Below are 21117 nucleotides of genomic sequence, written 5' to 3'. Positions count from 1 at the left end.
ACAGCGGTGGAGCATCGAATGATCGGGACGCAGCTGGAAAGACGTCAGACGTCGTCAGGAAGCCGAGGAAGTGAAACCAACCAGCAGACAAGAGAAGATGCTCTGCTCACATTTCTCTGCCTTTTGGCCCAAATTACTTTTCATCGTTAAATCTGTCTTCATATTTATTGAATACTGGCATTTCAGATATTACTAAACAAGTACTTCACCAGATATATTTAATATTAGACTTCTTCTTATGTAACTTTGTCTCCATATAAATGCCCTGAATCCTACTTCACATAATATATATATTATAATATAATAATATATATAATATATTGAGGGAAGTGAGCAGTATAATGGGTGGAATATGGCCTTCAGCGTGTGGAGAAGATGTGTAATCCTGTAGCTTTGACCCTTTCAGGCCTCTTATTAATATGAGAAATGCACGCGTATCAAAGGAACATGTTGCCTCATATTAATTAGTCACAATAAAACAAATAAAAAAGTACTCTCTTGTATATTTTTCCCATAAGTTGGAAATAAAACGTTTTGGTTCCATTTCCTACATGAACATGTACTTTCATCGTTCGTGGAGAAATAAAGTGAACATGAGGTTTCGTTGGGATCTCCTCCTCTTTGTGTTTGAGGCCCTCTGGTGGACGTTGTCAGTGACGCATGAAGGAACCTTGGAAACGCTGATCAGGGTTTTCACCTACGTGATAGTTTATCTGCTGCAAGCTACAAGTCACATCTACAAAACTTAGCAGCCATCATTACTTTTCTAATGCTTTATTTTCCTATTTCATAACATTTGCTGTCCATCATGCTACACACACGCCCTGCAGACATGGCTGACTACGAGATGAACTGCTGTGACATTCGGAGTGCGCAGCATGTGACTGACCCATAAACAATAACATACACTGTGTCCAAATGTAACTCACATCTATTGTATGGTTTCTTTATGCTCAGTCAAAGAACACAGCCGATTAAAACAGACAACAACTGTTTCATTGACGTCATACATACGAACGATAATCCAATCTGACAGTGTGGAGCTTTTCAACCAAGTCTCAAGGCAGTTTATAAAATAGTCACGAAATGTAAATCTTGTGATTCGTGTACGTGGGTTTGTTTAAAAAGGTTCTTTTTTATGGCAGACACTCAAATATATATGCATACAAAAGAGAATGCAACAGTCAGACTATTCATCGCGTTACCACGACAACATCAAAAATATGATGTATTCATTCTTACTTTTTACTCCCGAGTAAAAGGCGTGAAGCACCTTTAAGGAGAAGATAAACATAAATAAATAGTAATTTAGCTGTTTTTCCACACTGTTGGTTCGATTGGTTCGGTGTAGACATTTATCTTCGGGTTAAACGGAGTGTCTTCCCCTTGATGTGGCACGAAGGAAAATGCTGCAACTCAGGAGGTACAATGACTAATAATTACTGGTGTGCTTGCTGCAAACAATGTGCTGACATTGTGCAAATGTTGACAATGGAAAATCAATTAGCATCGTTTGGTTGCAGACACGCAAATTCCCAAATTAAGCAGAAATTTCTTGTACTCAAAGTGCACAAAGCAAAGTGGTCCGGTGAATGGATCAGGACTAGTGGTTCTGTTCTGTCTGAACCCAAAAGGCAACGTTGACTTGGTTCAAATTACTTTTGCTTTTCTTTCTTTTTCCAGCCTAACAAAGTATGAGGCGAATTAAAGGCAGTAGGACTAAATGTCCCACCACATACTGCCCGGTGCTCCCGGTGGTCTCACGTGTTTCTGTCAGATTGTGTTGGTGATCTGGGGGGCAACAGTTACAGGTTTTTGGATAATGTAATATAACAGAAACATGGATAGAAACAGGGAGAGAAGGTCGGGGGACCTCACAGCAGACAGAAGACACTGAGACATCTGTTGAATAAGTACAAACGAAACATTCTATTCATTTTGCTTTCTATTTCTAGTGATCACAGCGTTTTGGTTTTGGACAAACGGCGTCTGTGTCACTTATGAATTACAACACAACACGACCAGATACACATACAGCATCAAAGCCGAGCTAGTGGGATTCTTCATGCTACCGTCATTTTACCTAAACGTGTCAGTCAATCCCACAAGGTCCAGCTCAATGGATTGTGTGTCCTCAACAGGGTCTGAGTGGGAGCAAAATACTTCCTGAGACCCTGATTTGGTCTCATTTCCCGAATCTTGTCTTATTCACACAGATTTGGTCCTATTTAGGATTGTTGCGAGGATACCTTTGGCCACGGGTTGGACCTAAAATGACATTATTAGTGGTTATTTCTCCACCACACATTGATGTGATATATTATTTATATTATAACATTAAGTATTATCTGCACTATTCTGCATAACACCCTTGAATAACTCATTATCCTGGGGGGAGAACACACAATGTTGCTTTGAATGTTGCTTTTGTCCGCTGACAACTACCCTTGTAATCATTTGCATCCTTGCGTATCAAATAGCAAAAATGAATTTCCACGCTTCAGACGACTGTGAAGCAGAGCGACACACAGCGAGTCCCATAACACAAACCAGGTCTAATGGTTTAGAAAATGAAGAAGCAGGTGGACGTGCTGCTGTAAAAAGGTTTTGGACTATTACTGCCATGTGGAACCCTTTGTGGTTATTCAGTCTGTCAACTCACACGTCCAGGAGGAAGCTGATGAAACGTCCTTGGAAAGAAAGCGCAAATTTTAGAGTCAGGTTTCAGAATGGAAACGGCTGAATCACGACATGTGCTTCCTGTTTAAGGCTGCTGTGCTACATTTAGAAAATTCAAGCTGGAAGAGGAGACGGAGTTTAGGACGTCACAGTGCATTTCTCCACCAGTAGGGTGTTTGCAGCGCAGTCAAGGATCGAAATGCACATAACCACTGCTGAGTGCTTCAGAGCTGCAGCATCCCTGTGCAACAATATGTGAAAGCTCAGCAGATACAGGAGCATCAGTATGAACGGTGCTTTTCACTTTTAGTGCCGTTACTCCGGAGTTCTTCACCGTGATGTTAATATTCTAAAATCACAGGTTATTGTACAAGAAGATTGTTAGCGAATTACACGTTGAAAATGTGTTAGTAGAGATGAGGACGTTTGGCTTTTATGCAACATTTAAAAACGTAACATTGTGGTAGTGGAAGACGTGAGGCCACAGCCAGGAGACAATAAGGCTGCTAGAGACGCTTATTCACTTAGAACATTACAACTGTACGTTACATACAATTGTTGATTGAATATGTACATTCAAAGTTTCAGGTGCAAGAAGCTAACGTTAGCCTGACTTTCCAAAGATCTAAAAAAAGGTCAACGCAGTCACAGCAGAGCTAGTTAACGTAGCGATGTAGCTAAAGCACGGAGGTTCTGTTTAGTTTCATTATGGTTTCATTTATTTTCCACGTGATAAAAACAAAAGAATTTATTCATCCAAAAAGGTAAATGATAACTTTATCATGACGTCTTCAAAAGTAAGCTTGTGAAACGTAATATTGGACAGACTGGAATACAAACAGTAGTTTGAAGAAGATGTTTTCACAGAAATACAAAATCAATATTAGAAAGTGAATTATGAGCATACATCATTAAAACTGCTAATGCCAAGCTCCTATAAATACACCGACTATGATGTTGGTAATGTTTCGTTGTTCATACTTCTGTTGTTCCTTCAAACCGATTGTGGAGAGACGGCTTTCTTGTCTTGTTCTCCAGACATGATCTCCACAGTTGATAAATGGATTTCTACCATTCAAACTGCATTTGAAACGTCCCTTTAGTCGTTTGCGTCATTGGGATCTTTTACAATGTTTGTCGGTGTGTGAAACATTGTTGGACACTGGGAACAGATGACAGACGACCCGGATACGTTTCCTATCAAACATTTAGTGTTCAGACTCTTTCCTTCCAGCTCTAATGTTTCATAATCAAAGGCTCATTTAGCTGCAATGAATGGAGATAGTGTGCCAGATAACTACTCCACTGCTCGTCCTCCTTCCCTAAACCCACATGTTCGATTAAAGCACAGAACACATCTGGGACTCGTCATCGTGTCAACTTGCAAGTGAGACATTATTGTGTCACACCAGGAAGTCCTGAAATCCTGGAGCGCTTTAAAAAGACCTTATTCCTCAAACCACAAACCAATGGTGAGGTGGGAGCCGTTGGATCACTCATCTAAATGAAAAGGTAAGAAAGCTGCTTCATCCTTATTCTCAGCCTCGTGCCTCTTTGCTTTTTTTGTTATTTGACTGGCGCGTCGTGCTCGAGCTTTCAACATTTCCACATCGTAACGATTGGCGACGCATCAGCAGTGTGTGTGAGCGACTCATGCGCGCTAACGCGTTTCTAGAGGCTCTCAGATGCTGACGGAGGAGAATTGCCTTCAACACAACGAATAGATGCTTGGAGCAGAAGTCAGTGGCACTAAAGGCTTTCCTGTCTTCACTTACTGAGTTAAAAAGTTTCAACATACGATGACATGATTGACACCATTCGTGGGTCAAAGCTCTTAAATGAGGAAATGGCAAACATTATTAATTCAGTGTTCGACAATGAGCAGTGGACAGTGAACACAGCAGGGTACTGGGTATGTGCACCTATGGTGATGGAAATAACGAGACTTAATTTGGTTCCACAGGGACGGGCAAAATATGTCTAAGAGGGCCGTACTGACTTATGTAAAGTACACAAAGAGCCACACATTGGACAATATCATGGTACTCTGAGGATACGATATTCACATAAAACTACCGACTTCAACGCAGCATCAACCTCTTGTGCACCAAATTGTCAAACCACTGCAAACATCACGTTGCATAACGTCATGAACATGGACACTCTGCTTCACAGTTATGCAACATTTACCTTCAGAGCTGTAAAAACAAAACCAATCACAAACAAATAGCGTCATATTTATGAATGAGATCATTTTATGAACTGCTGTTACCTCGGTAAGTGTGACATTCTATTTCACTCAAACCGTTGTACCATTGCAGAACAGACTTACATGACAAAATGATGAAAAGATTTAGTGACCAACAAACAATGACCTTTTCTGGATAAATACATGGATTCCCTTTCCCCAAATTCCTGTTGTGTAACTGTGAAGCAGACCTGTGAGAATGAATTATCCCCGTGAGATATTCATGAGCGACACCATTTGTCACGGACAGCATGGCCTCCCCGCCCAATGCAGCCTGACGGGAACAATAGCGGCGCTCAAACCCTCTCTGCAAACTCTGGCGTCACGTCTGATGTTGAAATGCGCAGCAGACGACAGATGATCTGCGGCGTGACTTCAGTTCATCACAGCCAAGCTCGGTGTGTCCATTGTCCACGGGGAGCCCAACAGAACCAGCGTCCTCGCCGCTCACGCTGCAGCAAAAGACACGGTTGAGGCTTTGCCAGAGTTGTGGCGATGTGGAGATGTGTTCTTCACACATCATCCATACTTAGTTTTGAATTGGAAGTGAATGATATATTTCCTCCAAGTGAGGAACCGTGTTGAATCATATGAGCAGATGGTGACTCACCGCATTCGTCTCTACTTCTTCTTCTTGGGACCAGTTGTGCAGAGACTCGGGTCTCCACACATATATTCAGTCTTGCATGGATATTATTATTGTTAATTAACAAATTAACAACATTGGTTCTAGCGTGAAGCTTGGACAGGTGCAAGGAAACTTGTATTTGGAGATTTGGATGAGAATACTTTTATCATCTGAGTTGATTAAATATAAGGCTTAAGGATCAGGATCATGGATCAGGGGAAGACAGCTAGCTTGGATCTGTCCAAAGATGTTTTTAAAACAGCTCCTCTAAAGCTTTAATAGATTTTTTTCATAGTAATTAATCAATAGTAAGTGCATCAAAGTCAATCCTGTCAAACATAGAACATAAAATCAAAAAACTCTATGAACACCTCTTTAGACTTTTATAGGATTCAAGTCACGCACAAGAATCCTTTCAAGAAACAGGTGCAGATTTCTGTGAACCAATCAAGATATCAGGTAAAAGAAGAAGGAAGAAAGATCGTGCCGTTGCCACTGGCGACGTTGAAGCGATCCACAGAACAGGGCTGGATTTGACCTGCCAGCCTAATTAGTGCGATTATCGCACGGCTGCACAAGCTGAGCGGATTGGAAGTGCTTTTATCAAAAGGATCATTTTCTCAGGGAATTCCTCATGCCGACAGCGTGTGCGCCGCCAGATCCATTCCGCTTTGGGATGTGCAGGTGCTGTCCGCTCCAATATGCTACAAATTTCAAAGGATGAACCCAGTGTATTATTGCACATGAGTAAAGTTATTCACTGCATTGAGTTTGCCAAGAGGCACACGGGTACTACCTCGGACATACAGCACAGCAGCCGGAGTGTGTCTGGTGGCACATAAGAAACCAAACCAAACCAGGTCTGATGTTACCAAACACATTTGGCCACTGAAGGGCGGCTAATCAACAGCATTAACCATTGATGTAACATCTGTCCAGCTGGGGATTTGCCTTTCTTTCACCAACAAAAGAGGACCAAACACAAAGACACAACATTGTGATTGTTATATACAGCAATGGATCAAATGGCTCTTTGTCTGTGAAAGATGCAGTGGATCTGAACCTGCAAAAACTTTGACCGGAAGCATTGTCGGACGAATAAAAAGAGCCAGCAGGATACCCAGCAGTTAAAATGCTGAGCTCTGCACAAAATTCTATTCAGGCTGCACACGGTGGTGTGTACATGCGTAGATAAGATAACAATGTACAGTTGCCCGCCTATGGTGCACGTACGTGTGCGCATGAACGCATCTCACACCATCATTAAAAGAACTATAACACCTTCACAGACGAGTCTCTGAATACCTCATATTGCTCACGGCTCAAAAAAATCCCACCTTGCCATGCACAGTGTTCACAGCAGCACATTATTCGCCTGGTCTACTGAACTCCTCCCTCTCCCTCTTTGCCCTTGGGTGGGCTGGCGTCCACAGCGCTGCCCCGGACCTTCACGGCCTCCACAAGAGGCCCCAGAGCTCCCGCCCATTACCGGCCATGACGTCACAGGTTTGTGTCCAAAACCAGCCGACGTTTGCCCATCGGCAGGGTCAAGAGCGCGAGGAGGAGCGGGAGAGGAGGACCAGGAGCCTTTTGTACCACCGCACCCATCACACCTCCAGCGTCCATGTCAAGCGTCCCCGCGGCTGGCTCATGGAGGTCCTGAAGGTAAGTCCACCAACACACCGGTAGAAGCGGTCGCCGTGAGGAGAAGAGGGGGAATATTCAGCAAGGGACATGGCGGTGGAGCCTCGGCTATTCCAAACCAAATTATGCATTTTCCATATTCTTCAAGCAGCAAACTGAGCATGATGATGGACTTTGGCTTCAGAATGTCTGTCTGCGTTTCTCTGCAAGTGAACTATGTTAAATCTGTTTGGCATTTAACCCATTTAATCCTATTTCCTCCACTGCGCTGACATGTTTTCATTCATTTCATTCCTGGTACGACCGAAGGGACCCTGAAAACACGAGAATACGATGAGAAAATGCGCTTTGGAGGGAGAACGCTGCCCTTCTTATAGAAATAAAAACTCTATCATTGGATTATTAAGATGGTTCCAGGAATGACTTTTTTTAACCCCTCAGGAATTTCAAACTATGAATGTTGGTCAAGTGTCTGCCTGCGTTCTGTAAGGGAAGCGTGAGGTTTCTGCGGTTGAGTGACAGCTCGTTTTAGGTCACCAGTTGTCTCTGTAGAACCATTTTTATCTTCTCTTTGCGCAGTAACATAATCCTTTAGAACTGAACCCCATCGAGTTACTTCAGTGTGAAAATCACATCCTGTCAGTGTCCCCTGACATGTGTGACCCTTTTCACGTGGGTTCGTTTGTATGCGCTCGACCTGGAAGTTGGTTTTGCTGTTGATGGGAAAAGCAATATTTGATTTGTTCTTAAAATAGGCCTGTTAAACAATAGCTATGTCTTGGAAAAATGCTTTCTTGAGTCCATACAGCAATTCCTGTTTCTTGGGAAAATACTTTTTAACCTGTCTTTGGATTATCAAAGACCCCCTAAACCCCCCAGCTGTGCAGCCAAGACAGCTAAGAGGTACCAGCAGACTTACTGGACCATGAAAGTGAAAACACAGCGCTCAGATGGGGCTGTCCAAAAGGGGAGAGGGACCTTAATTAGCCAAGTTACCTCTGACCTCTGTGAGAATGAAGTGAAAAAAGAACTTTCATCTCACACTGAACTCATGAATCAGCACCAGACGACCGTTTGATTCCTGCCCTCATTTAGGAAAGAAACTATGTCATCAAATCTCATCTCAATTGATCAAACATCAGCCTCAATAGTAGAAACATTTAGCAAAACTAGTCAGACGCTCAGTTCAGAAGCTGTTCTGCTTCATTTTTATAGAATAACATATTAATGTTGTCAGAAATAAATATATATATAACTCTAAATGAATGAAAGGAAAAAAACTAAAGTCTAAAGTCTGTCCATGTTTTACAACGATGTAACACGTGTCCCTTATGAAGACCCTTCAGAATCGATAATGTCGCTTCATTACAAACTGCACAGCACAGTTAGTCCGAGTGGTTTTTGTGTTGGTTCCAACTTGGTGTGTGACCTTTCCTGGGACCCTGCGACCTGACCTCGTCCGTATTGTACTGATGTTCCATATCAGGACTCCAGAGAAGTTTGACGTGTGTGTGAATCACCAGATGTCATTACCTGCTTAACCCCTCTGAGAGCTATTAGTAGTTAAAGGTGCTACATCTGAAATCCAGAACGATATATTGTGAGATTTGCGTCCACGTGGATCGGAAAAGGTCTCACAGGACAAAATGTTGAAACAACGGACTCGTCAGTTCTGTTCATACAACAGATGAGACGTCCCGTTATGCAGCGAGCTCGTGTCTTGTTTCCATACTTTTGGGTCGGCGTTCTGCGTGCAGCCAGTATCAGACAGATGGATCTATGCGCCAAATCTAGTTTGTAATTCTTAAAAGGTATTTGATCGAAGAGAGTCCAAATATTTCATGGCCCAGAACAACCCTGCCTTTAATACCAGATCATCAGATTCATCTCCATGTGCAGTTGTTTGTGGCTCGCACTGACCTTTTCCCCAAACTACAGGCACATTGAGCTGAATAATGCCACGTCTGTGTGCTCTTTGATTTTCATTACTAGACTCGGAGTCCTGAAGTGAGCTGTTTGTTTCATAGACTCGTCAGACTAAACCTAGAGCTCTGTTCTTAGTGTCTAGAAGGCAGTAGATTCTTCAAGATAACGTTCAGGAAGTTTTTAAAAAACACCTCAACAATCTCTTAGTAGTTTGTCTCTTAATGGAGCAATTGTATTCTGTTTTGTAACATAGCACTTCATCTCCAGGACATGGTGGTGCCACTGTGCAGATACCTTCACTGCTCACATGTTTGGTACCTTTACAGTTTCAGTGTTGGAGCTCAGGCCGTTGCGTAGCCGCTCACCAGACTCCATTACGAGGCTGCGTGTGTTTATATTGCTGCCAAATGAAGCTGTTGTTTGTCACGTATGTGTTCCTAATCCCACAGAGACCGGACAATGGGCCTCATTCTTGGAATCGGATGTTAAACACACTGTGGCCGCGGGGCAGGAGGCAGAGAAGACCTCTATTGTTCCAGGCTCCTCTTCTTGATTGGGTGGCTGCTCTTTATCCAGAGGAGTGTTACTAAGGGCATTAGGCAAAAATCTCAGCCCACCCACTAGTCTCCACAGGCTCAAAGTAGAGCAGCAGCTCAAGGATGAGTCTCTGAATTCCTTCACTTCCCCCGTCTCACCCTTTTGGGACAATCAAATGGAAGAGCTGATAAACGCTGTGATCAAATTCCCCCCCCGGTCCCTGTTATGTCATCTGGCTCCACCCGGACCGGGCCCAGTCTGTGACTTTAAGCTCCTTACAGAAGGCCTCTGTCCCGCCCCGCTAGCCAGAACGATAAGGCCGGCATGTCCCCGAAGGTTTGATTCAAGTGATATTTGAGAGGAGATTTAAGTGTTTTATCTTTGAACCCTCACTGGCGCAGATACTTTGCGAGATGGGTTGAGTTACCACATCTGAGCCGGCACCAGGGATTGTTCTGCTTGTGACGTTCGGAGTTGCCCACGCTCACTTTTAGGCCTTCGGAGACCCCCTGAGTGCAAACAGAGGTCATTCTCTCCACTTTCAAAATAAAAGCGGCATGGTGCTGTTTCTTAACCCCCAGATGGGGAGAAAAAACTGAATTCTATTTCTGAAAAAATGTAAAATCTCTAAATTGTCCTACTTTTGCTTAAAATGAGGTTTTTGGACCTTAGCATGTAAAAACGTGGATGAAAGTTGCTAATGAATTGTTAATAATTGATCAAATACTGTGCCCAAGTGCATCAATGACCTCTAAGGAATATAAAGGGTGTGAAATCAAGGTTACTCATGGTTGATTTAATACGGCCTTTGCTTTTAGAATAAAAAGGCATCAATAATCGTTTAGAATTGCTAAAATAATAAGAATTCTCCTTATTAGCATGTAACACATGGTCTTCTAAGTACCTTTATTTAATTGAGATGGATTTCTAAAATACATTTTTGAGGTTACGTTCTTGCTTTGTTAATTACTACTTGAAAACACATTTAAACCTGTTTTTGCCCATTTTCCTACTTTCCTGCTGTAATTTATTCATAATATCTAGAATGTTCTGGATATTATGACTTAAAAAAGTGAGACCAGGCGATCTGTTAAAAAGTGGATTGAAGGCAGAATGAAACTGCTTTGTGATCACGTGCAGTTATTTGTATTTCGGGCCGAGACCACTTTACAAAAGCAAAACCCATTTCTATGTGTGGGCTCTTATCGTTTACAAGTGAGGTTACAAATGTCAAGACTCTGCATGAAATCAGCCGCAAGTGAATAATTGAATTATTGTTTTCATCGTCGTGAAAGAGGCTGATTGTCACTTCCGAGCTTATTGTTGACCTCATAAAAGTAATGAGGCTGGATTCACTGATGGATTTACTGGGATCCGAACAAACTCCGCGTGCGATTCAAAACCAGCCCTCAAAACAAAGCAAAGAAACGCCTTTTCCCTCCTTTAAGGGTTTACTGCTTCAACCCGAGTCCAACCACCAGCGTCTGGGTGCAGCTTGTTGATACAAAACTGCTTTTGACCATCATGGAAATCACAAACTAGAGACAACAGATTGAACTGAAACTACTTTCTTACGTTAAGGAATCGATTGAGTTGAATATGTTTCTTCTCACTCCCACTTGTTGAAGTATTGTAAGTAAACTCAATGGCACTGATAAGTTGGCTTGCTTTAGATGTACATGAAGAACTGTCATCTTTTCGCATTAGAGGAACTTAATTAGGATTTTTGGCAGCACAGGCTGAGCTTCTTATTGGCCACTGTAAAAATGTGTTCTAATGTCACATGTTCTGACACTGATATCTCTATTGGTACCAAAGGTTTTTGCTGATTTGCAAGAACATTTTTCTTACATATGAAGTTGACTTGGTCTCTTCTTTGTCTTAATCTTGAGTTTTTATAGTAGATAGAATCAATTTGCTCTGCCGCTAATCTAATAAATCCATATCTTGCTGTAAACGTAATCATTCCTAGACATGAAGTATAAATGAAATACATACTGGTTTAAATTCATCTGTTTGCGCCTGTAGATTCTGATAAGCAGAAACTAAATACCAAGAACACAGTAAAATCGAACAAGTTCATACTTAATGGTAATGACTTCCCATACATCCTACTAACAATACAGAGAGCATGTCACGCAGGTTTTAGTCAAGCTATATAGTTCAATTCTCAAGCATTCCCGTGTTCTGGGGCCTGGTTTCATTGTGCAGACATTAAATGTTTTAATGTGTTTATTTCTTCTTTCATTTGCTAAATCAATGAGAGCAAAAGCACTTTTGAACGACTGCCCCTTCATGTAAAGGAGTAAAGTTAAGCGAGGAGGGCTGAGATTGGACAGCACACAGTCATGAGTTAAGGAATCATTGTCTGTATATTTTACTATAATCAGGCGCCTGGTTTATCGTTGTCCTCCTTTGATGTAAAAGAAGAGTCCACTTCTCAACAAGCTGCTTTCATGAAAATGCCTCCAAGTGTGGCTTGTTACCAAGGACGTAAGAAAGATGGGAGGTATGAATGGATCTGTTTCTTCAGTGGTCAAAGAGTGACGACTATCTCTCCAAAGGTTACTGGTCCTCAAGGCGTCTCAAACATGGACCCACGTGCTCTCCTTGAGAAGGTAATAAACCTCTGTCTCACCATGAATAACGTGCGAGCTCGGCTGCCTGCAGGGTTAAATGAGATAGTTCATTCTCAACCCAAAGGTTTGTCTGAAGGAAAAGCCCACGCTGTGGAGGGGGGCAAAGAAAAGCTCCACTATGTGTTTACAAAGATCCCTTTCTGTGCCTCATATCGTACAGGGCTGCGTGCAGCCAGAGGCCCTTCGCATGTGTTCACCTCTGCTGCTCCTGGACGGGTTGCTCTGTGCCCGAGCAGCGTGACGCGGGATGCAGACGCAGGCCGTCCACTGAATTAGCCGCCAAGCTGATGAGGCAGCTCAATTCCTTGGATGGACGTTTCTTTCTGGGGCTTCAGAACTATTCAACATCATCGCATGAGCTCTCGTCAGTCAACTAACCTGTTTGCTTTGCTTGTAATAGCAGATTCTCATCATCAGATTTGGTGACAAAATGTGAATCGAAGTGAAGCCAATTTTATTCATATAGCTCGATACCACAAATTTGCCTGAGGGGGTTCCGTAAATAAACGGAAGTGCTGTAGCTGAGTGCATTATTAATACACAGCACTGTGGCATTATACTCCACAGTTGAACCGGCACAAATTGTGAAGGAATTTGGTGTGACACCAAAGTTATTCCTCCGGAGAGCTTTAAAAAGCTACAAGTATTGTTTTGCCGGAAGAAATTATTAGTCCAATGCAGCTGTTACACAACAAACTGCTTTCAGATCATTTAAGATTATTCTACATTTTCTCATTTCATGTTTCAAAACCTGTGAATCCCCCTGCTGAGGACAGAAAACCAAACCAAAGTCACTTACTTTACTCTTTACTCTACAGTGCAGTGATGCACAGACAAAGAAGCCGATTCTTCTACAAAAGAGTGAATCTGCTTCAACCGCAGACATTATTGTGTGTCATTGACCAACACACAACCGCCTCTGAACATCCAAAATGTGAACTAAATCATTTGTTTGGGTCCTACTTTATTGACCAATTTATTCCCAACTGGGATTTTTTGTTTTACATTTCATGAGATAAATATATTTCTGAATATAAAATAAGCTGTAGAATACTTTCTTCCAACCGGACGCGTTGCACACCAGCATTCATTGTCAACAGTTCAACTGTGGTTCACTTTTACAGTCACAATGGCATAATAAGTCCACCTGCAATGAGATAGTATTTTACATACACTATTACAGTGAACTCTGAGACGGTGCGTATCTTTAATGAACTCAACTATTAAAGACTGCGCGGACCGTAGAGGCCGTAACGGTTAGAGGAGAAAAGCAACAGGGTTGTTTGGGATTTGGCAGTTCTTGGGATGAAACTTACTGTTATATGATTTCCTCGAGGCTCGTTCTAGTCTGTTCTTTGTGCATGTTACACAGCATTTGAAGGGGATCGTGTCATTGGATCGGTCCCGGCCTGTTTGCAACGGTGACTGTTCTACGATGCCTGCAACCTTTTCCACAAGTCAATCACCTCGCGCTTCCAGAGCAACTGATTCACAAAAACAAAAGCCATAAATAGGCATCAGCAAGAGAAAAACAGTCAGTTTCTTTGTTTGCCCCTTTGTTTTTTACTTGACATTAACAGTCACTATTTTTCTAAATTTTCATTGGAAAACCGGACAATGAGACGGTGTCTCCTCCACACGATTGCACCACCACACATTCATTCATTCAGGTGGTGTTGTGTTGATAACGTCAAATTCGGAGCCTATTTTCAGCTCCACTCTCCACCAGCGGTCCCCAACCGCTTTTTAACTCACGGACCATTTTCATGTCAGACGATATTTTGCCGCCGGTCTTGAAGGTGTGGCGGATAAACGCGACTCCTCAGGACGTCTTTTCCCTTCTCACAGAGAAGCTCTCCAAAGATGTTTGTTTTTTGCCCATTTTTAGTTTTGCAGCAAATATCGTCCGTGACCGAGACGAGCATCTTGAAATGTGACAGCAGGTACAAGCGCTGTAATTGGGAGAGTCATTTTTTAAAATATATACTTTTTGTTAGTTATTTTCAGCAGGTTCTGAAATGTTGAATCCATCCCGTCTGGCATCAAGCGTTATGGCAAAGTCATTTACATTTACATGACATTTGATTGGTCACATCACCCCAGTCGCGCCTCCATATTTGTTTTAGAGTTTATTTTAAGATTTGACTAAACATTTTCCCCGTATCGGGATGGCCCCTGAATATATAGAGGAAATATTGACCTCCTGTGAGCCAGTTGGCAGCATTAGACACTCGGTGGGCTCCTTGTGGCTAAAAACTAAAGGGGGCCGTGATTTGGAAGAACCTGCCAGAGGACACGAGGCAGAGATACGGCAGAAATCTCTTTAATCTCTTTACAACACATTTTTGTAGACTTAGTCTTTTATGTGACGCCGTCCCGTTTTTATTTCCTGTTACTATACTTTAACAGCTCTCTGTTGAAACGTTGATGCAGACGTCCTCTCTTCTCGGCGCTGCCAGGAAGTAAACAGGTCATGTGACCATTTATACTTAACATGTGACAATTTGTCTGTAGATCCTTCATTATCTAAATATTTCCTTGACAAACATTGATATATTCATTCACTAACACATTTAGACGGTACAACAGAAAAGCTTTTTTTTTGATACGTGAAGCCGACGTGAGCTGGACAAGCGCTTACCTAAATACTTTAATCCAAACTTTACCACTAAGCCTGGAATTCAAACATTTCACCTTCGTTACTCTGCCAATGGGACTGTACAGCAACTGAGACGGCAAATGAAATCAACCCCGAATCCCAAAAATTCATAATAAATTCACAATTTAATACGGCTAGTTTTTAGCGATACAATGGTGTCAATTGTGTTCCCGGGGCTCAGAACAAATAATGTTTTATACCAGATGAGCAGAACTAATGATTAAACGTTAGTTAGCCTTGAGCAAGCGTCGAGTCACAGGCCACTGGACAATCAGTCAAAAGGCTTCTTTGTGAGCAGTAGGTGGTGACGTCAAATGGGCTCTATGAAGAAAAAAATCATAGTTAAAGTGGAAAAACAAAGCAGTGGGAGGACGAGTCTCAGTGTCCTCCTCCACCCCTTAACTTGCATAACTAATGAGCCGATAAGTCTGGATAAATTGAGCGGGACCAGTGACGCCTCGCAGAGTTTCACATGCTAGCTTGCTGGTCAGAGGCAACAAGATAAAGGGACTATTTTTATCTCAAATATTTTTATCAATTGATAATCAAATAAGATGTTGGAAATGCTTGAATACAGCCATTATCAGGTGAGGGCTCATTTTGTTTTTGCTGTTATCGTGAGAAAAGAAAATGGGTAAAAAGAATCTGAAGATGCTGACATTGAATTATTTTGTTTTGACTGTAACGCTCCATGTAGGAATCAACACTTGCTGAAATGTTCCAGTACAACAGAGAAGATTTTAATATCGCTGCATGAGTTGTTTAGGGGCTGCGTGGACGCAAAGAACATGTGATAGTTCTGCACTTAACCGCAGAGAGAACACCTTGGATTGGCAGTTTTACTGTAACAGAGATGCAGCTCAACTTGAATATTTGGATTCACAACAGTAAAATCACCAAAGCAAAAGTAGTTTTCTAAATATCACGACCTGTTTAGAAAATCCACTGTTCCTGTTTCGTGTAAAAGTCCTACAGTGGTTGATAGAAGGAAGAAATGCCGGGTTGCAATGATTGCGTCGTGCTCACGTAGGTGCAGTCCCACCTGGAGAACCCCAACAAGTACCACATCCAGCAGGCTCAGCGGCAGCAGGTGAGGCAGTATCTGTCCACCAGCCTGGGGGGCAAAGCCGGCAGCCAGTGCCCCGGCCAGCCGCCCGAGCACGGCATGCCGCCCGGGCACGGCAGCAGTGCCCCCAACAGTCCCATGGCCCTGCTCACCCTCAGCTCCAACTGTGAGAAAGAGGTACGCCCGCCGCTTCAGACGGGACTACATTCAGACACCAACGCGCCGCGGGTATTCACGCTGCCGGTTTCTGTCCCACACAGATGGACGACGTCATCGATGACATTATAAGCTTGGAGTCGAGTTATAATGATGATGTTCTCGGCCTTATGGACCCGGGACTCCAGATGAACAACCCGGTAAAGACAAAATGATAAATGGATTATTGTGAAGATTACTGTATCTGTAATATGTATAAGTATCTGTGTTTGAATTGAATTTGAATACAAAACATACTGTGTCTTTACAGTGAAGTCGTGTCTTTGATACTCTGTAGCTCCCTGTGTCTGGGAACCTTCTCGATGTGTACGGCAGCCAAGGGCTTCCCCTGCCGGGCCTCGCTATCAGCAGCTCCTGTCCAAGCAACATCAAGAGAGAGTACCCAGGTAAATCACTAACATCTCTCCTCCAGTTCAGTGCTTCTTCTTCTCACTGCTTTCTCTGTCCTCAATGTAATCTGCATTCATTTAGCTGCAAACGATACGATGAGTGCTGTCCATCAGACGAAGGAATTGTTCCAATATCAGTTTAAGTGTCTGATTCTCAGAAAGTCAGATCTCATTTAGGCGTACACCAAGAAAAGTTAGTTAGTTTTATTTATCCAAGATAAAATCATACTGTAAATTATTCTGTTAAAAGGGGAAATCATCTCAGTTTTCAGTGGATTGTATAAGAGGACATTTCATTACATTACATGTCATTTAGCTGACGCTTTTATCCAAAGCGACTTACAATAAGGACAGCATTGATCTATTGTGTGTAATTTGGAAACATCCTGATTACGTGATTCCATTGTTTGCCAAATAATTCCTCCAGCTCCTGGAATGAAGCAAGTGCTGGACAAGTCTGATACCTGTGGCATGTATGAAAACTACCAGAGGCAGGAGGGCTTCCCTGTAGGTAAGCACAGAAGAACAGAGAGCGCGTGTGTGTCCGTCAAAATTCTAGTGGACAAAAAATAGTTGCTATTAGGATTTTATTCACTTTATATATCTTGAAGTTAAAGAGTAACGTTTTCTTGTTGCTTCACAGAGGCTGAAGTCCGGGCTCTCGCTAAAGAGAGGCAGAAAAAAGACAACCACAACTTAAGTGAGTCAATCTGTACACAATCATCAGAAGGATGAAGTCATTCTAGCAGAATGAGGTCGCACACGTTTCAACAAGTTAAATAGTTTTTTTGACGAAATACTGTTTTCAACTTTTTTTGCAAATATTAGCTTCCACTGGCTGCTTTTCAAATGATATTCCCAATAGCATTGGAGAAAATTCAGACATAAATAAATACATTTGTAAAAACAAGTTGATTTATTTGTAAAATTAGCCTCAGTCATAGTTAACGTTTGTGTATGACAAATTCCAGTTGAACGGAGACGGAGATTCAACATCAACGATCGCATCAAAGAACTGGGAACCTTGATACCGAAGTCAAACGATCCGTAAGTGCGCTTTGCATTCCTTTGTGTGCAGGGACACATCTATTCAGATGCTCAGAGGGGCTGTAAAGAGTCCTGTGCTCTTTTGGTCAGCTGGTCAGCTGACTCTGACTGTAGACCTCTTGTCTCCTGGATACCCCAGAGACATGCGCTGGAATAAGGGCACCATTCTCAAAGCCTCGGTGGACTACATCAGGAGGCTGCAGCGGGAGCAGCAGAGAGCCAAGGAGCTCGAGTGCCGACAGAGGAAGGTGGAGCACGCAAACCGCCATCTGCTGCTTCGTATACAGGTGGGTCATTTGTCTTTGGTGGAGCAAAAAAGTACAGTAACTGCAGCCCACTTGTATTCCTCTATTTCTTCAGTGCAGTTGTGGTCTATCCATATTAATATTATACACTGCCAACTATTATTGGATGAATTAGAAGGAAATTCTGTACACTTTGATGTCTCCCCACAAGATGAATCATTACCATTTTTGTGTTCAACTGACTAATTCTGTTGTCAGCATTCAACAGACAACTTTTCAGTCAATTCCACATCTCTGTAAACGTTTGACTTGGCTCAAAAAGGCTGCGTAGATAAAGTACACCGAGGGGCAGTTGAGTGTCTGCAGTGCGCTCGTACTCATAAAATGAATTATTTATTATACATGTAGGCATTACTGCTTACACGAAATAACATACATGCTAGCACACACTCGCACCATTATACTGTATTATGAATGGCATCAGTAGTATGTTTGTATGCATTTTCGACTAAGAGTGCAAAGTCTGGCGATTTGACTGCATCCTGAAGTAGTGCAGGGGTGCTGAGGTCGGATAAGGCCTGATGCATGAAGGGAGTCGCTGGAATCCACTGATGAGGCACATGACTGACGGGTGGAGGCGGGTCACTTTTATTCTGAAATGAGCAGCAGCAGCAGACAGGAGAACGTTTTATAAGTTTGACTGGTTAACTTAAAGTGAGACAAAGATTCTTCAGACTCTACCTCGACTAAAGACTAACAAATTGTAGCACTTAAATTGTACTTGTAACGTCACTCATCTATAGCAAATTGTAAATTGGCTTATTTGAGGAAATTGCACTTTCTTGTTTCTTGTTCTCCTGAGTTTGTACCCTATGGTTAAATGCACTTATTGTACGTCGCTTTGGATAAAAGCATCCGCTAAATGACACGTAATGTAATGTAATGGAGAACTTACATCATGTTAGCATTGTCTCAGTGAGCATGTTAGCATGCTGACGTTCGCCTTTAGCTCAAAGGACTCACAGATGGAGGAAAAATACCTTTCGCAGTGTAGGAGTATGTTTTATATAATCATATTTTGTATTTTCCTATTGACCTCTAGGAGTTGGAAATCCAGGCCCGTGCCCATGGTCTTACAGTGGTGTCCTCCTCGCCTGTCTGCACATCGGATTTGATGGGCCGATCCATTAAACAGGAGCCCGTCATTGGCGACTGCCCCGTGGAGCTGTACCAACACAGCTCGGGCCCAGACATGTCCCCTCCCACCACGCTGGACCTCAACAACGGCACCATCACCTTCGATCATGTTTCTGCAGACGGCGGGGACGCTGGTCCCTATGGAAACTCCAGGACATGTAACTTGAAGGATTTGGTGAGGGACACCCTGTCGCCGATGTCCCCAAGTGATCCCCTGCTGTCCTCGATGTCCCCAGAAGGCTCCAACGCTAGCAGCCTCCACAGTTCCAGCTCGAGTATGGATGAGAAGGAGCATGGCTGTTAGCACGCTGACACTTCCCATCACATCAATGACGTCCTCAACACTAAGTGGATCAGTTATTTCATAAACACTTTATTCATCTTAAATCCATATTTTTCTTAAATTTTGTTACGAATTCATTGCTGATCCACAATGTTCAAAATAATTGTACAGCTTTACTATTCTTTTGATCTTGGATTCTGTATAAAAATAAATGAATATATTGGCTGCAAGGTGACGAATATGACGACAATCTGCTCTCAAAGGTCAAACGACTTTAAGGTTTATTTTTGTCTTCCAGTAAGACTAGGGTTAGGTAATATTTGTAATATTTGTCCCAAATGTTAAAAAGGAGTAAAAGTCCAAACACAATACAGCATAATAGTTTCTTTGTAATGAATGTGAAATAACAATTAGAAATAAAGACACTGGTTTTTATTTGAGGGTTTTTAATTGGACCAAACTGTATTAACTATTCATATTTCTGCATCAGGGGTGTATTCAGAGGGAACTCTTATTTCTTTTAGTTTGGACCAAAGTTGTTGATGCCATTTTACATTTTGTTGCTAATGCTTTGTTATCTCTTGCTATTATTGTAAATATGTCATGAACAACATGATGATATATTGTATATAGTGCCAGTGTTTTATCCGTCAGTCTTGTGTGTGACGGATGTTTTTTATGTCACATTTCTTGTGCAGAATGCAGCATACAAAGTGTCAAATAACTTGTATTGTTTCCTTGCTGTTAAGTATTTATCCTTCACATAGAAACATTGTAAATAAAGCGTATTCTTGAAATATTTACCATTTATAATAATTTATTGCCACATTTCTCTGAGACAGAACACGCTTTCTTAGCAGGAAAGACTTCAACACTGGACGTAACAGAATGTTTTGGGGGCTTTTCTTATTATTAACGTACTCTTCAGTACAGAAGAATAAGAAGTTGAAGACAGACGTTTGTAGCAATGTTCTGGCAACCTATCTTGAGTGAGTTCGGTCATTACGTGCTGAGACAGGCTGCAGGACACAGGGACAGCGAATGGATGGCTAATGTAGAACACCGTCTCTACAGGGGACCTGGAGTTAACACACAGTGATTTATTGCTGCAATAAAGTCTGAGTACGAGCAGTGCGTCATCGTGGCTTCTTAAATGTGCCATGATTACAATACTGGTCTGCATGGAAATTGTTGTAATGTCATATTCTTTGCTTCAAATATTTTACCTTTATAAATCATCATGTTTTCAATTGTTCTGTTTTAACAATAAATGGCTATATTACATTTATTTGTAGTATAATTTAAAAAGCGTAGCAGTACACTGTAACAAATTGCTGTAAACATACGGTGCATTTCTAACGGTATCTTACAGTATGTCGTAATAACTGTAACATACAGTTAAGTTTCCATCCCTTGCTTGTAAATTAACGGCCAATGTCATGAATAAACAGTTAAAGCTGTCAATTTACAATAATAGCAGACTACCGTAATTCAACTGCATGTTACATATATTTTATGAAGTGGTGGAAATACACATACAAGTGCAGTGAATCACAATCCATCTACATCCGTTGTAGGTTCATGTGTGGAAGCAACTGAAACACAGATCCTGTAAGTCATCATAATGGGATAGTATGTCATGAGATACGATTATGACTGACTTACAGGACATGCCTATACATGCAGCTGTCACTTTTATCCACTTTTACCGCCC

At 42.0% G+C, this 21117-nt stretch overlaps 1 protein-coding gene across 2 annotated transcripts; it reads left to right on the top strand.

Annotated features, from left to right (window-relative positions):
- The first annotated feature begins 6968 nt into the window (after nucleotides 1-6968).
- mitfa (melanocyte inducing transcription factor a) lies at nucleotides 6969-20206 on the top strand. Of its 2 annotated transcripts, none has more exons than XM_040205141.2 (9): nucleotides 6969-7220; nucleotides 15991-16203; nucleotides 16287-16382; nucleotides 16520-16628; nucleotides 17059-17142; nucleotides 17275-17331; nucleotides 17603-17678; nucleotides 17818-17965; nucleotides 19026-20206. In XM_040205141.2, exons 1-9 carry the CDS (start codon nucleotides 7050-7052, stop codon nucleotides 19422-19424), a joined length of 1353 nt encoding a protein of 450 aa, XP_040061075.2. In that variant the 5' UTR covers nucleotides 6969-7049; the 3' UTR covers nucleotides 19425-20206. The 2 variants fall into 2 exon arrangements, with proteins under 2 accessions (XP_040061075.2, XP_040061074.2); XM_040205140.2 differs by lacking the exon at nucleotides 6969-7220 and adding an exon at nucleotides 15398-15547.
- Nucleotides 20207-21117: the final 911 nt, after the last annotated feature.

This window comes from Gasterosteus aculeatus, chromosome 17 (genome assembly GCF_964276395.1).
Source record: "Gasterosteus aculeatus chromosome 17, fGasAcu3.hap1.1, whole genome shotgun sequence".
Lineage (NCBI taxonomy): Eukaryota > Metazoa > Chordata > Actinopteri > Perciformes > Gasterosteidae > Gasterosteus > Gasterosteus aculeatus.
This window is presented reverse-complemented; position numbering and strand designations above follow the sequence as displayed.